Source organism: Pleurodeles waltl, chromosome 6, assembly GCF_031143425.1.
Source record: "Pleurodeles waltl isolate 20211129_DDA chromosome 6, aPleWal1.hap1.20221129, whole genome shotgun sequence".
Lineage (NCBI taxonomy): Eukaryota > Metazoa > Chordata > Amphibia > Caudata > Salamandridae > Pleurodeles > Pleurodeles waltl.
Genome location: NC_090445.1, coordinates 1,323,390,960 through 1,323,406,284, shown reverse-complemented (window position 1 = coordinate 1,323,406,284; position 15,325 = coordinate 1,323,390,960). Strand labels below are relative to the sequence as shown.

General features: G+C 43.2%; 1 protein-coding gene across 3 annotated transcripts in view; it reads right to left on the bottom strand.

The window, feature by feature from the left end:
* SHLD2 (shieldin complex subunit 2) overlaps positions 1-15,325 on the bottom strand; it is a 567,669-nt gene that overhangs the window by 148,315 nt on the left and 404,029 nt on the right. For all 3 annotated transcript variants that reach the window (XM_069240624.1, XM_069240626.1, XM_069240625.1), the window contains 2 exons: positions 6,501-6,707; positions 473-707 (listed from right to left, as the gene is read on the bottom strand). In XM_069240624.1, coding sequence (XP_069096725.1) covers positions 473-707; positions 6,501-6,707 — 442 coding nt within the window. The remainder of the gene's footprint in view (positions 1-472; positions 708-6,500; positions 6,708-15,325) is intronic.

The window sequence follows — 15,325 nt, the reverse complement described above, 5'->3', positions numbered from 1 at the left end:
GTTGACCAGGAACCAAGGTTTAAAAATTGAAAAAAGTCTCTTTTCAGGTGGTTTAATTAAAGGCAATGATTCCATGCAGTTTCACTGCCTTAAATTAAAATCCTATGAGTGAAAGAATTGATGGGATTACAGCCACTGTGCAATTCCAAGGAAATAACTGACTGATGCTACCAACCTGAAAGAGCTGTGTTTTTTATTTGATAAATGATAGATCAGTCAATACATTCCAGTGTCCCCTTTCCTCATATGAACATTTCTATTTCACAGTGTGCAGTTTACGCAGCGTAAGAACCCGCAGAAGAGTATCTGCAGTGATACCCTCATATGGTACGTGAGTACAAATACAAACGAAAGTTACAATTCCTACTAAACGATAGCTGATAAGAATTTGGAAGGCAAAATGGCATATACTGAAGTAAAATCATACATGTTAAGCAATACAAAGCTTCAAACAAAAGAGAACAGAAAGTACCTGTAGAACATATGGACTTTGTTGAATGGAAGGCATCTGTAGCACTGTTGGTAGACCATGTTCTCATCTGTCTTGAGCTCGCAGCCACATTTTCCACACCCCGAATATGTAATCAGGGGTAATGATGCCACAATATTTTCCAATGGGGTGCGTGAATCCAAGATAAGATCCTTGATCTGGAGAGTGTCCAAGCTAAACTTCAGCTCTGAAATGTGTGCCTTCACTTGCACTACTCCTGGAATATTAACAAAAAGGAAAATATTCTGATATTTAATCACCTCAGTGTATCCAGGTCCATCATTCGTTCATTGGGTAAGACTAAAACATGAAATTTATCACAAATAATGTTGACAAGACATTTGCAAGTTTTTGCATATTTAAAAAAACGGTACAACACTAGTGCTAAAGTGCTTGTGCTCACTCCTTACAACATGGTAACGTGATTGGCACATTTATTACTTATGAGTCCGTGTATACCATATACCAAAGGCTTGTAAATTAGATGCCACTTGTGGTCCGGCAGTACTTACTGTGTCATCCACTTCAGCAGCCCTGTAAAACATGTCTCAAGCCTGTTAATGCAGCCTGTCTGCAGTTTTAAACTGTCAATTCCACTTGGCAAAATAGCCCCTTTGGGCTGAGTCACATCACTAGGTGCATTTGTTATCTTGCATTTCTGTTTTCCTCCCAGACAGCATCTCAATAGAAAGTCTGCATGTTGGCAGGATGGGCCATCTCTGACTTGATATGGGGTGGAGCTGTCACCTATCATACTTGCGCCACTAAGGCACTGGCAAAGCTCACACACAGAGGACTTTACCTTAGCCCACTGTGCCCACCGACAGACTGGGATCAGGGCAGGGAGGCAGGACATTTCAGATACCCCTGTAGAGGGAAACTACAGAAGCTTCTTCCACTTCAAAGTGGGTACCAGGTATAAATAATGGACCCCCAGACCCACTCTTGAGATCACTTCTGACCCAGGGAAGACTCAGGACTGTTCTGCTGTCCTTCTGCAAAAAGGACTGCCCAGCTGCTGTGCTGCTCTGCCTCCCCGTTACTCTGCTACAGGAAGGACTGCTCTGCTGCACTGCTGCTCGAGTAAGGAGAACTGGACCCGCACCTTGAACCCAGGACCACCAGAATGACTCTAAGGACTAGTTGACTGGCCTCCTTATCTGAGCCTCAGAGACAGAAAACGCTTCTTAAACCCTGCACTTGGACTCTGCCTACTGAAACTCCCCCAAGTGGTTCCTCCTCAATTCAGGACCCTTGGAAGTGGGACTAAAGTTGCTCTGGCATCAGGCTGTAGTCCACATCAGCACTGATGCAGAGTGACTCAACCCAATGCAGAATCTCGTCCTGCAGCCCTTAAAGCTCCCTGCCGGAACCGATGCAGTGTCACACAACCCAATGCAGGGCTTCACGTCACACCTCCGAACCAGTGATGTGCAGCACAATGCCCGCAACAAGGGTATTAGTTACAATTCTCAGCATGCCTAACCTGGTCCCTGTATCCGGCCTATGGCTCTCTTGAACGTGTGACTTTGTCCCAGTCTAGAGTGTCCAGATAACCACAGTTGGCGCTTTCTGCTTTTAAGCACTATTCTTACTTAAACCTTTAAAATTACATATCTCTGGTTCAACTAAATGAATGTTGTTTTGGTGTCAACTTTTTTAATAAAATATACTCTATGTTTCTAAATTTATGTGGAATTTCTCGTGTTGTGTTTTAACTTTGTTACTGTTTAAGTGCTGCATTCATAGTTTACACATTTCCTATAAGTTAAGCTTGACTGCTTTTCTGCTAAGCTACCAGAGGTATAAGCACAGGTTAAGCTAGTGACTTTAGTGGTTTCCCCTGATGGGAATTGTGGTTGTTGCCTGAGAAGAGTTCATATCCACCAGCAACCTGCTTTCTCACAACATGGAACCTAATGCAACTTTCACATATGATAACTGGCATTTATCTTTCAGAGTGAGATAGCATTTACTAACAACTGGTAGGCAAAGGGAGTGAATGGCAGGTATGGGTTGGAGTGAGGGTGCATGGATGGTGGCCATGCATACATTTTGAGCAAATGCAGAAAGCTAGCCTCTGTTGGTATTAATGACATGTTTACCAGAAGAAGATCCAGGTTTGCACTGTGTGTACTAAAAAGTTCTAGTCAGTCCCATTTACTTGGTTTTAGAGGAAGACATCTCTCAATCGGGAGAAATTAGGACATAACATTTTTGGCATTTAGTATAGGGTCTTCGTGTATATTCCTGGAAAGTTATACCTGTTGTAAAGGACTGGGCATATAGATGGAAAAAATGTGGCTTTTGGACTACCAGAAAAGGAAAATCTATGACAAAAGATGATGAAAAGCTATTTTCTTACATTTTCAGTTTTGGAAATTGGGCCCAAAGTGCTTGACATCTAACAAATAGCTTTACCTATTTTGAGCATGTATGTGAGGCAGTCACTGGCAAGATAGAGGTGGGAGAGATACTGAAAGCTTGATATTCTTTACCCAGATAACAAACAAGCTCCAAATCCAGCTCTTTACAAATAGGCGTGAGACAAAGGCTACCCTGCGGTATCTCATGGCTCTCTTTTTCAGTGGCTTGTATCAAGCTGAAAAGCAAGATCATAGGATGCACGAGCCAACAAACACAAAGGAATTCAATCAAGAGATCAAGAACATAAAGTCCAGACAAAGGTAGCTGAGCATAAAAATATATTCCAGTCTAGTATCCATTTTACTGTACTGTCAAATGCGTAAAAATAAAAAGAGAAACTCCCACAAAAGAGGCTATAACGTAGGTGTTTTAAGCAACTCTCTCCAGCAGGTCAGGGACCCCTGATAGGAGACAGATCTGGGACCATGTCAGCATGCATGTCTCCAGAAATGGGACAGTCCTTCATGAGGAAATATTTCAGTCTCCCAATTTTAGACATACGACCATGTAATCCTGGAGTCTTCTCTGCCCTTCATCTGCAACAAGAACTTTGGCAACTTCTGGCTGCAAGAACGACCCCAATAAAACAAGGTGAAGTAATCTGCAGTTTGGCATGAAACAGGGTAAAACCACTAACAATGGTTGTTGGGAATTTTCAAGACAATGACAAGCTTGCCTAGGCACGCCACCTGCCACTTTCACTACAAAGTCAGATGAGAACCACTCACAGAAACTGATAGACTGCCCTACAAATCTCAGGCTGAGTTTCCTGCAAAGTTACAATGGCTACCTTTTGCTTTTAGTGAAGACGATATCTCACCCTTGCCCTCAGGGCCCGACTGTGGAAACAAAAGCAGCCCCGTTACAAATGCTCAAACCAGCCCCTCTCCTTTTTTCACAATTTCTCTCGTTCCATCCATCAATTCTCTCTCCCCTTCTCCCGCTCTGATTACTTTCCCTCTATCTTCCCTCCCCTCCCTCTCGTTCTCTCTTGCAGCTGCAATTAATCCAGCGCTTGAAACAGATGAGTTTTAAGTGTTTATTTTGAGTATTACAAGCCCCGCACACCATGAAACGTCTCCTCTCTCATCCAGGCTTCAACTGTCACCTTATCCGTGTTCCAATTGGAACCCTGCACAATACATTCCAATCCAACCCGTCACTACACCCTTGGCTTTCAAAGCCAGCATCCGAGGGCTCCAACCCACCAGGGAAATGCCCAGTGGAGTAGAAGGCCTGCCTGGCCCTAGTTGCCATTCTGTGACACCTCAATGAAGAACCTTAGACGTATGTTCCATAGAAATGTTCAGCTCTTTTACCTCCAATGTGGCAGCTGGAGGCGAAAATACAAAAGACTGCGTCTAACTTGCTACCACAGCAAATTACTAAAGTCACTCATTTACAACCGAGGCCTTGGAACTTGGGAAAATCTAAACTGACACACTATCATCCCAAAATACGTTTTCTAGACATGACCAATCTACCGTGATTGTATTTCAGAAGGGGTAATTTAGTTTGTTCTTTAATTCACCAATCTTTCATACATCAGTAATTTACAAAAACTCATATTTTCATAAATTGAGATGAGCATTTGTTAATTTTAAAATACATTAGAAAAGACAGTAAGAACAATGCTAGTGTGGGTTACTTTGTGAAAGAGCCCAGGGACATAGAGTAAAATCCAGAAAAAAGTCCATGCAAATTTGTTTTATTTTACCTGAGCTGGGTTATATTATTCTACCTGAGTTTGGATTACTCTGCACTAATACCCCCTGCATATTTAAGGTTGTCCAATCGGATTCAGGCAAAGTTGTATTTTATACTTAAACACAAGACTTTTTGACCAACGGTGTCAAAGATTAAGCATTCAGCTAAGGTTGAATGCAGGTACACATATTAAAAAAACACTCAGGGTTAGGGGAGGGCATGTTTGTCTATGAAAGACTAACAGATGAACATACTCTTTTACTTTTAACTGTGAAAAGCAGCATAAATAAAACCCAGCTAGCATCCCACAGAGACATTACCTTACTTCCTCGAGCAATGCCCTTGTCTCGTATAACTGGCCTTACATTATGTCTACATATGTCAGGTTTCCTCCATTCTGAAAAGATTTAAAATGAGGTGACAGGAGGGTAAAGACACTTTTCTCAGTTATCTTCAGGGCATTCCTGTCTACGGCAATAGGCTTCCAATACTCGCAGAAAATGAGACGGGCTCCACCCTGAAGGCTGGTTGGAGAGAAGATCTTGGTCTGATGTATTCACTTAGGCCCATCCTGTAGCAATTCTCTTGCTTATATGACAGCCCTAATAAGCCATCATTCACAATAAAGGTTCCAGGCAGTTTATGTTAACCAAATTGATTACAACCTGGTGTAAAGTCACAATAGGCTGACTGCTGCTTTCCACCACTGCCTTTCTCTGGTGTCCACAGATCTGAATGAAGCGAGGTCAAGGCTTCTAATCCCACAAGTACTTTACTCCAGTTTATTAGAGATCCAAGGAACCCTGTGAAGAAATGTGTAGTGCAGCACTAACTCCCCCCAAAATGTCCTTACTTCCTGCAGGCCAGGCCCTTACAGTAAAAAATCAAGATAGACACATATGTACTGCAGGACATCCAGCCACAATCTCCTGCCGCTCTACAGACTCGAGTGAAGGAGACACAAGGCAAGTCCTGTTACACCATCTTCCGTTTCCTACCCTGCCAAGGACAGAAACACATGAAAATGGAGGTATAAGCAACTATAAGTGGACCCCAAGGCTTTTACTGAGGAAAAAGGGATCACCAGCTATGGATTAATCAACAATTAGATAGAGATTTAATATAGTGTTGGAAAGGAGAAAGTGCCCAGAAGAACTTGAAATCGAAATGGCAAAACCAAGGGAAAAGATCTGAAATGAGGGGAAGTGGACCAAGTAGCTCAAACTTCAGAGGAGGTTCTAAGTAGGTCTGAGATGGGGAGATAAGTGACATTGACCAGGAAATTGTCCAATGGTAATGCCAAATAGTTATTTACTCTGCAAAATCTTTTGCAAAGACGCATGTACGTCCATGTGTATTTTGTGTACGTGCATGTGCTTTCACATGGGGTCTCTATGTATGTCCTGTTTGTGATTGCATGGCTGCTTCTTGTCTGTTCTAGCATGTACACCTGTGGTGCTGTCTGTGTGGGTATATGATCCTTAACATATATGCTTATTTATATGCGTGTGTCAGTGTATGATCCACTGAGCCAACACGATGGCTCAGTGAGTTGACAGATACCTCTGGTGTGATCTGCAAGCCACAAGTTTGGGACACAGCAAAGCTAACTCAGCCTTCCATCTTCCCAGGTAAGTACACATAGTACCAATATATTTGCTAGTAGTACCACTCATAAATTAAAGTACATACATGTGGACGGAAGCCCAGTGGTAAAGCAAGTCACCTTTATTAAAAGACAAACCTCTTGGCTTTGTTAGAGCTTACGTAATTTGGGGTTTCCTAGGTTGGTCAGACAGGTAGGTAAAAGAAAGGAGATGATTCATTCCGTTTTCCAGGCGATTTACCCGCAAGCCACTCCGCCCAAGATCCTCACCTGAATACTTCTCAGTAAGGAGAGATGAGATGTCCCCGATATTTGGTGGTGCGAACTCATCATTTTGATATTTGGCTTTAAAGTCCAGGGCTCGTCTGTCATCTTCAAACAGACACTCGCAGGAGGACCACGGCGTTGTGTGTAGCTCTATGCCCCCTGAAAACGTATTCCGTCGGGCAAATAGATTTCGAAATTCCCATATATGCTCTTTAAATAAAGAGGAAAAAAAGAGAAATTAAGTTATGTGACTCCGGAGCTAGACAAGACACAGGATAAGCAAACAAATCACACTGTCTGTTTCCACACGTCTGTTTCATTACCACGGATTTTTTTTTCTGTTTTCTATTTCCACAGTTTTTTCATACAACGCAACACATCAGCTGGAGGTAGGTCGTCATCAGAAGACAGACTGATAATCAATAAGAAAGATTTCCAAAAGGAGACTGCCGAGAAAACAAGCATTGATCGAGTATAAACACCTTTAAATAATAAAGGTGAAATATGGTTCTTTATTGATTGGAAAGTTTGTATGTGTGGTTGCATGTACAACTAGTCAATGTGTGGGTGGGTCAGCATGAGTATGGAAGGAGGATGAGCGAATAACAGAGTATGAAAGGATGACTAACTGCATACATATAAATAAGTGCATGGATGGATGACCAGATGGGTGAACGAGTGGGTGAGTGGATGACTTGGTGGATGAACAAGCATTCTTGAGTTCCCTGCTCCTGCCGCAGCCTAGTGAGCCTGTCACAGGCTGCCCTGCGGTCTATGCCCCTAACTCAAAATGTATGTATTTATTTATATGTTTTTTCCAAAACGCCACTTCACCAGATGAGATTGCAGCGTTTTACATATAACTTTTTGTACATAAGCGAGTTATGCTCAAATAAAGAGACACAATTAAACCAGGAAACAACTGAAACAAACGCGGGAGAGTTTGGAAAGAGGAGAGAGGGGGACGAGGTGAGAGAACCATGTAAAAGTTGAGTATTTATCAACAACGGCAGCCCCTAAACCTATATGGAACCTGCATAACCTATTAGAAAAATACGCAAAGCTAACACGGGGCTCATTTCTCTCACGCTAACATCACACAAATGGTGCCCATGTGAGTTTAATTAATCAATCATTCATATACATACGTTTTGTGGGACCTGGCCCTTCTTGCAAAGTCTCTTCCAGATTTCTTGTCTTCAGTTGCTGACTTTGTTTTGATGGCATCAGTACTCTGTGCACTTTCATTGCTAACCAGGGTCAAGGTGCTTGAGCACTCTCCTTCAAACATGGTAAAATTGGTTTACACCAAATTAGTACATTTAATATACTTGTAAGTCCCTCGTAGATGATTCTACATGCACCATGGGACTGTAATTTCATGTAAATTAAATGATACGTGTGGGCCTGCAGGAGTCATTATGTCACCCACTAAAGTAACCTTTTAAAACATGTCTCAGTCCTGTCGCTGCAGCCTGTAGTGCAATTTTAAACTGCCACATCCACCTGGCAAAACAAACCTTTTGCCAGGCCTAGAAATTCCTTCTCAATACAAATATGTCCTTTCTAAAGAAGACTATAAAGGCCCTTAGAGCAGGGTGCATTGTACTTACAAAGTAGGACATGTGGGAATAAAGTTTTACATATACTAAAAGTGAAAAACACCTAGAGTCATTTTTCACTACTGTAAGGTCTATCTCTCCCATTGACTAACACTAGGTTACTTTGTTACATTTGAAAAGTCATACCTTTAGATTGGGTGCAACCAAAATAAGGTGATGTATTAAATGCTTGAATTAATTTCAGCCACTGGCAATCACTCGGCCTCATCCCAATCCCTTGTGTTTTTCCCCAACATGGCACCACACTTTGGACCCAGCCATATTCCAAAGGGAACAGTCCACCCTGAACCGTCAAGCCAGGCCCTCCCCGAACCAGAACACAAGCAACCTAGGACAGTTTTTTCCCTTCTAATTGTCTCTCCAGCTAGGTATAGCTTAATTCACTTAAGCTGTCAACTGTGACTAAATTCAAGCATTCTATACATCACCTTGTTGTTGCAGTTGACGCCCTAAGTGTGACAGGTATGCCCAGACGTGGGTCCCGTGCTCACTGTGACACTGGAATCAAGCTATACCTGGCTGAAGTGCCCGTAATAAGGAGGAAACCAGTCCTAGGTTGCTTGTGTTCCACTTCAGGGAGATCTTGACTAGGCAGTTCAGGCTGGACTGTTCCCATTGAAGCAGGGCAAAGATCGATTTGCATATGACTGGGGCAACCTGAGGTGGTATGGTGGGTGAAAAACCATGGTTTGGGATGTGGCCGATCAATTGCCGTTGGCTGAGATTAATTCAAGCATTCCATACATTACCTCGTTGTTGCAGCTGACACCCTAAGTGTGACAGGATACCAAGACTAGTAGGGTAGGGAGGGGTAGAGCTAGAAAGAGTATTGGCGAGACCCCTAAATTACAGTGGCCCATGTGGTGGATTTGATCTATTCAGTGTGTCTGTCCAATAGATGTCTTGTGAACAGGGAATGCTTCATCCTTTCCAGTGCCGCAGGGAATTCCACAGTACATCCATCACTTTCAGATCTCCTCTTGCTACCCAACACCAGACTGCTGGAGAAGACGAAGGTGCAGTAATGCGCATGGGAGTAATCTCAGGGCTCCAAATGGAGTGTGTACAATTAAGTCCCATGCTCCTGGGTGGACTGTCCTCCCTTTGTGGGGCATATTCCATAGGTCAGAAATTAGCTACTGTATACTGCTCACCTTCTTCAAGATGAAGTATACATAAAAGTGATGGATGGAATACTTGAATTAATCTCAACCACTGGTAATTACTCAGGGCCACATTCCAGTTCATTATTTATTTGCAAACCTGGCCACCTCAGTTTGCACCCAGCCATATGCAAATCAGTCTCAACCCTGCTCCACTGCTAACAGTCCAACCTGAACTGCCAGGCCAGGTCCACCATGAACCACAACACAAGCAACCCAAGACTGGTTTTGCTCTTATTAGGCCTTATCAGTCGGGTATAGCTTGATTCCAGTGGCAAAGTGTGCACTGGACCCATGTCTGGGCATACCCATCCCATTTAGGGCTTCACAATGATGTATATAAAAAGTGACAGATGGAATGCTTGAACTAATTGTTTCTAACCTCTTTTGAAATAAACTATACATTACTTTTTTTATATTTACATTGTCTTATGGATTTGAGCCTTTTTGGTCTCGGTCAGCATTATATTGTTTCATTCAATATGGCCACCACATTCACTGGTCTAGTCTTCGTGACTGATTTCTGGCACTGAGCATGTATAAATGCGGAAGTGCACACCGCATAGCTAGACCTTAGGGCACTTCTATGAGGCACTCCATACAGTGATTTACTCAAGCTTGGCGAGGTTCTCCATCTTTTTTCCCTGTATTGAAGTTACGAGCTTTAAATCATACCCCATCTTTTTGACATTAGATGGCTTTATTTTTGCAGCCCCATTTCATTTTCTTCAGGTCTATATTTGGCTGCTTCCCAAGCTGTCATCTGATTGATCTCTAGGTATAGGCAAGTTTCCCATACCAAACTGGTCGAGTTGTTTTTTGGTACTAATCCTCTCTACGTTGATTGTGTTTCTGTTTGATTTACAGACAGCACCAATTATTTCATTTGTATCAATTTGTTTGACTACTTCAAGTAAGTAAATATTGCTTTTGAATCTTTTGGGGATCGATACATTTTCGCTATTCCTTTGTAAACAGATGTTTTTTGATCCTTTTAAGATTTGTTACACTATAAGCACACTTTCACCTTTCAGTTTTTCTGGCATGTGTTTGCTTGGCACTATTTGAGCATCAGCATCTTAAGTAATTGTATGTCCACTCAGACATATTTAATACCTATTTTTATTCTTTAAGACTTTTGGTGTATGAGGGGCCATCTCTGCAATTCTTATATACTATGATGGTCCTGAGTATGGTCTCACAGATTAGTGACATTTGAGACCGAAACATTGACAAGTCCATCTTTCCGTGAATTTTCCAGATCTTCACCATTTCATTTATTGATCTTCCTGGTGTATAAAATTGGTATCAAATTGAGTGTTTTTTTGGACATTAATCTTTGTTTATGGTGAATGTTCTTTGGTATAGTCAGATATTGAAATTGCTTTGACAAAATTATTGTGCCTGTGGAAATTTGCTGATTTGTACCCCCTAATCAGACATACATAGTATAAGGACTGGTCAATTTTCTGTGTGAGTCCTTTCTTTAGGATTGTATCCTATACCAGCCAATTCTTGATTTATTTCTCATTGTCACCGTTTGGACAGATAATTGTTTTGGTATCACTTTTGTAAAACTTTATTGTAAATGATTTCCTTATTAGCCCTTAACCTTTACTCATAATACATACCCATGACCGCAAGAGACTATTGGGTTGCCCTTCTTCTTTATTACTGAATTATTCTCAGTCACTGCCAGTTACTTAGGCCGCATCCTAGTCTATCATTATTTTGCACACCATACCACCTCAGTCTGAACCAGACATATGCAAATCAGTGTCGGCCCTGCTGCGGTGGTGCCCATATTAGAAACAAGAATTCGATCAGGCACCCACTGTTCAAATTTTTTTCTCTTCATCCTCTAACATTCTTTGTCAAACACCAGCCTCACACCAGTGTGCTCTTCCACATGCTGTTCTAGATAATAAAATGTGGCATTCTGGCCACTATGGTGGCGGACCACTGGTAAAGATATTGGGCGATAGGGGCTCAGCTAAGGATGCTATGCTGGGTGTAAGGGTCGCTAGTTATTACTCTGACTAGGCGGTCAACGGGGCAACCAGATACAGCTGCCAAGAAAAGCTATGGCCTCCAAACAGAAACTATGTGCTGCTAATGTGTGCACCACTATCTGCTGGTTCGAAGAGGGGAAATAAGTGCAGATTGTCAGGGTTTGGGGGGGGTGATCTCATTGCTTATAGAGGTGGTTCAGTGATAACAAGGAGGAATACTAGATTTAAAGAAGGGACTGATTGGCAAGCACCAATCTTCTTGAGCACTCATATCCTGCTATATCAGTCTGTTTCTGTACCCACACAAATGTATACCTGACGGTTGTGCCTCTTTGAAGCTGCCCTGAAGTGGAGGTTGCCTACCTGCACCTTTTTCGACGTTCCTAAGCAGCCCCAGAGATGGAGTCATCATTTGAAGACATTAAGGAGAGATGAACCCTGCTGACTTTCTGTAACTTGCCAACTAATTGGTGCTTCTGTGTGCTTTGACTCACTTTTAGAAATCTGAAGACACCAACTTGGCATCAATTACCTTTGTGAGAGGCACACTAAGCGAATGGCTATATTCACATTTGTTTGCAGTCTTAATCTTGGGTGTTGCCTTCACCAGGTTTCACCTATCCATTTTCAGAGCAACCAATATCAAAATATTTTTCCATAAATTCAATATGGGGTAATCCATAAATGAACAAGATCCCAGTAGTATGTTTTACACCATCGCTGCACAACTAACTTGCACCAACGCAGTTAAGCCCATTCTGAATGAAGATTGCTACATTTTTTACCATTCAACTATTTTCACACATATACAGGTTAAAAAACAGGCTGCAGATAGAACATAGTAAAAGTTGAGGCAAAACCAACACCCAGGTTTCTCCCAGAACTAACAATGGTAGCCAATATTCAAAGCTACTCTTCCAAGGAAGCAGCTGTCTAGCGATCGAGCCACTGTAGCATGGTTCTGTCAGTTCTGAGTTTGATTCAATATCGTCCATACAGTTTGCTCACTCCCATTGGTAAGCACGAAACCTGTTTGCAGCAACACCTGGTTACCTCCTCAAACTGTGCAGGGGAAGCTGGGTGACTAGATCATGGTAGCCAAAGACAAGTGTAAATGTTAAAAAAGGTAGTGGCAACAAGAGTCCAAGGGGCACCACAACTCTGGATATAGAGTGGAAAGGAAGAAGAGTACGACATGAGGCAACTGGTTAAGAATGAATTAATACATCAATGAATTCAGGTCAGTACTGCATCTGGCAAACCAGCTTTTGCAAGTAGGTTCAGTATTACGGTAATAATGAAGATGTCAATTGTAAGTGCATCAAAGTAATGACAACAGTATTATTCCAGGCGAGCAGCAAATCATAAGAACAGCTACACGGACTGGTTGAATCCCTCTCTAGTCCTGAATTCTGCCTGGTAATGACACTAGGAAACTGCTGCTTTCACAAAGTCTGCCAGTCGCTCTGCAATATTCTGCTTTAGCACCTTAGATGCAATCAAGGGGAGAGACTTTGCTCAGAGGCTGGCTGCATCCTCTCAATCCATTGATGGCTATTTGGGTCTTGCATACCAGACAACGTAGGCTGTCTGTCTGCGAAAAGACCTACTGTCAGCTTACAGTAGGATTAGAGCCCACCACTTATTATCAATGTTTGGTTTTATTTTCACCCTCATTAACTTGCTTCTTATTTTCTAGCTTTTGTGGACTTTCCTTCATCATCCTATGATTGTCTGTCCATGGAGCATGGCCTCATTACTTGTTTCTTCCACTGCTTAATTTCCAAGCACTATGTTTTTCTTTTTGGGTGCAGCACTAGATAAGAGTGCAGTGTTTTGCATCTGTCTCCCTCATGTATATCTCCCCCACCCCTGCTGCGCTCTGTATTTTTCTCTCCATTACCTGTATGCTTTTCCCCACCATCCTCCTGCATGCTGCCGCTGGCCTCATGTGTTTCTTACTCATGCACCGACCCAGCTCAGATCAGTAAATGTTAATACAAAACCATCTGCATTACTTTGTAGGTAAACGCATGCGTAGTGTGTGAACCAGTTCTGGCTTTATAGTTACTGTTGACAGCACTTCACATGTTGTGACTTATAGTTTCACATGTCCCCTACAGAATTATGGTCTGTTGATGTTCCAGGATGCAAAGAGCTGTTGGATTTAATAACCAGGGCAGTCACAAGCTGAAACATGACAAGAGGCCAACTGGCAACTATCTTCACTACCTGCAGCAATAGCTGTAGTTGTAAGACATGGACTGTTAGAAATGGAGTTTCTAGTTGGCAGTCAGTTTACACCCCATTCAAGTAGGGACCCTCACTCTAGTCTGGGTAAGGCAGACACACAGCTTAGATAATACCTGGCAGTTTGGCACAAGCAGTCAGATTTGTTTCAGAGACACTGTGTTAAGTATTTGTACCCAAACACACAGTAACACAGTGAAAACACTACAAATGGACACAACATCAGTTTAGAAAAATAGCCAATATTTATCTAAGCAATAAAAGACCAAAACAACCAAAATCCAACATACACAAGCAAAGATATGATTTTTTAAAGATTAAGGTGGTCATTACAACCCTGGCGGTCGGTGTTAAAGCGGCGGTAAAACCGCCAACAGCCCAGCGGAAATAAAATTGGAATCACGACCATGGCGGAAACCGCCAACATAGACAGCCACTTTAACACTCCGACCGCCAAGGCGGTACAAACAAACACCACGGTGGTAACCGCCAACAGACAGACGGAGGACAATGTACCGCCCACAGAATTACAACAGTCCAATCCGCCACCTTTTCCGGGGCGGATTCACCGCACACAAAAACACAGTGGAAACAGGACTTGGAAGGGAAAACGCTCACCTCTACACACCCCACGAGGAATCAGGACGCCATGGAACCCGAGCTCCAGATACTGCCAGCCTTTATTTTCCTGCTTCTCTACCAGGAACAACAAAGATGGCGGCGAAGACCACGGTGATTACTGCACCTACGACACAGGGGAGGGGGGAGGGAAAAGAGAGTGACACACACATGCAACACCCCCACCCTCACCCACACACGCACTAATACATCATGATACATTACAGTTACACCCTCCAACCCCCCCTGGAAGAATGCAAGAACAAAAGGAAATGAGTTGAATGTTTGTAATATATTCAAATACATGAATCAAAAAAATATACATATATAAAGATATTCACACAATAAACAAATATATACACCAAGAATACAAGTCCAAGGGATTCCACCATCATAGTCCGTGGACCACTGGGCCCAAAATGCATGGGCGAGGCCCACACTCAATACCTGAACAAGACGGAGAGAACACTGCTGGGGCATCAGATAGAAATAAAACAGGCACCTCAGGGGGAAGTGAAGGGGGGGCACCTCAGCTGGATGAGTGCACGACGCCAGATCCACGAGTGGGCTCCATGCCCATTGATGTATCCTGGGGAGTGCAAAGCCACAGTCTCTCAAGTCTCTACAGTGGGTGGGTTGCCCACTGCTTTATCCTGGGGAGTGCAAAGCCACAGTCTCTCACGTCTCTACAGTGGGTGGGTTGCCCACTGCTTTATCCTGGGGAGTGCAAAGCCACAGTCTCTCAAGTCTCTACAGTGGGTGGTTTGCCTACTGCTTTATCCAGGGGAGTGCAAAGCCACAGTCTCTCAAGTCTCTCCAGTGGGTGGTTTGCCCACTGCTTTATCCTGGGGAGTGCAAAGCCACAGTCTCTCAAGTGGATAACAGTCTCCACTGGTTCTGGAGGGGGCTTTGTGCCCAGAGTGCTTCATCCTGCCAAGGACTGAGGTAGTGGATGCCTTTCTCCACTGGTTCTGGAGGGGGCTTTGTGCCCAGAGTGCTTCATCCTGCTCGTGGTGGCCTCAGTAGCGTTGGAATCTTTGGTGCTCACTGGCCTGCGGTGCTTGTTGCAGCGGTGTCCTGTTCAGCAGTGCTGGTGGCGGCGGTGTCCTTGGCAGCGGTGCTGGTGGCGGCGGTGTCCTGTTCAGCGGTGCTGGTGGCGGCGG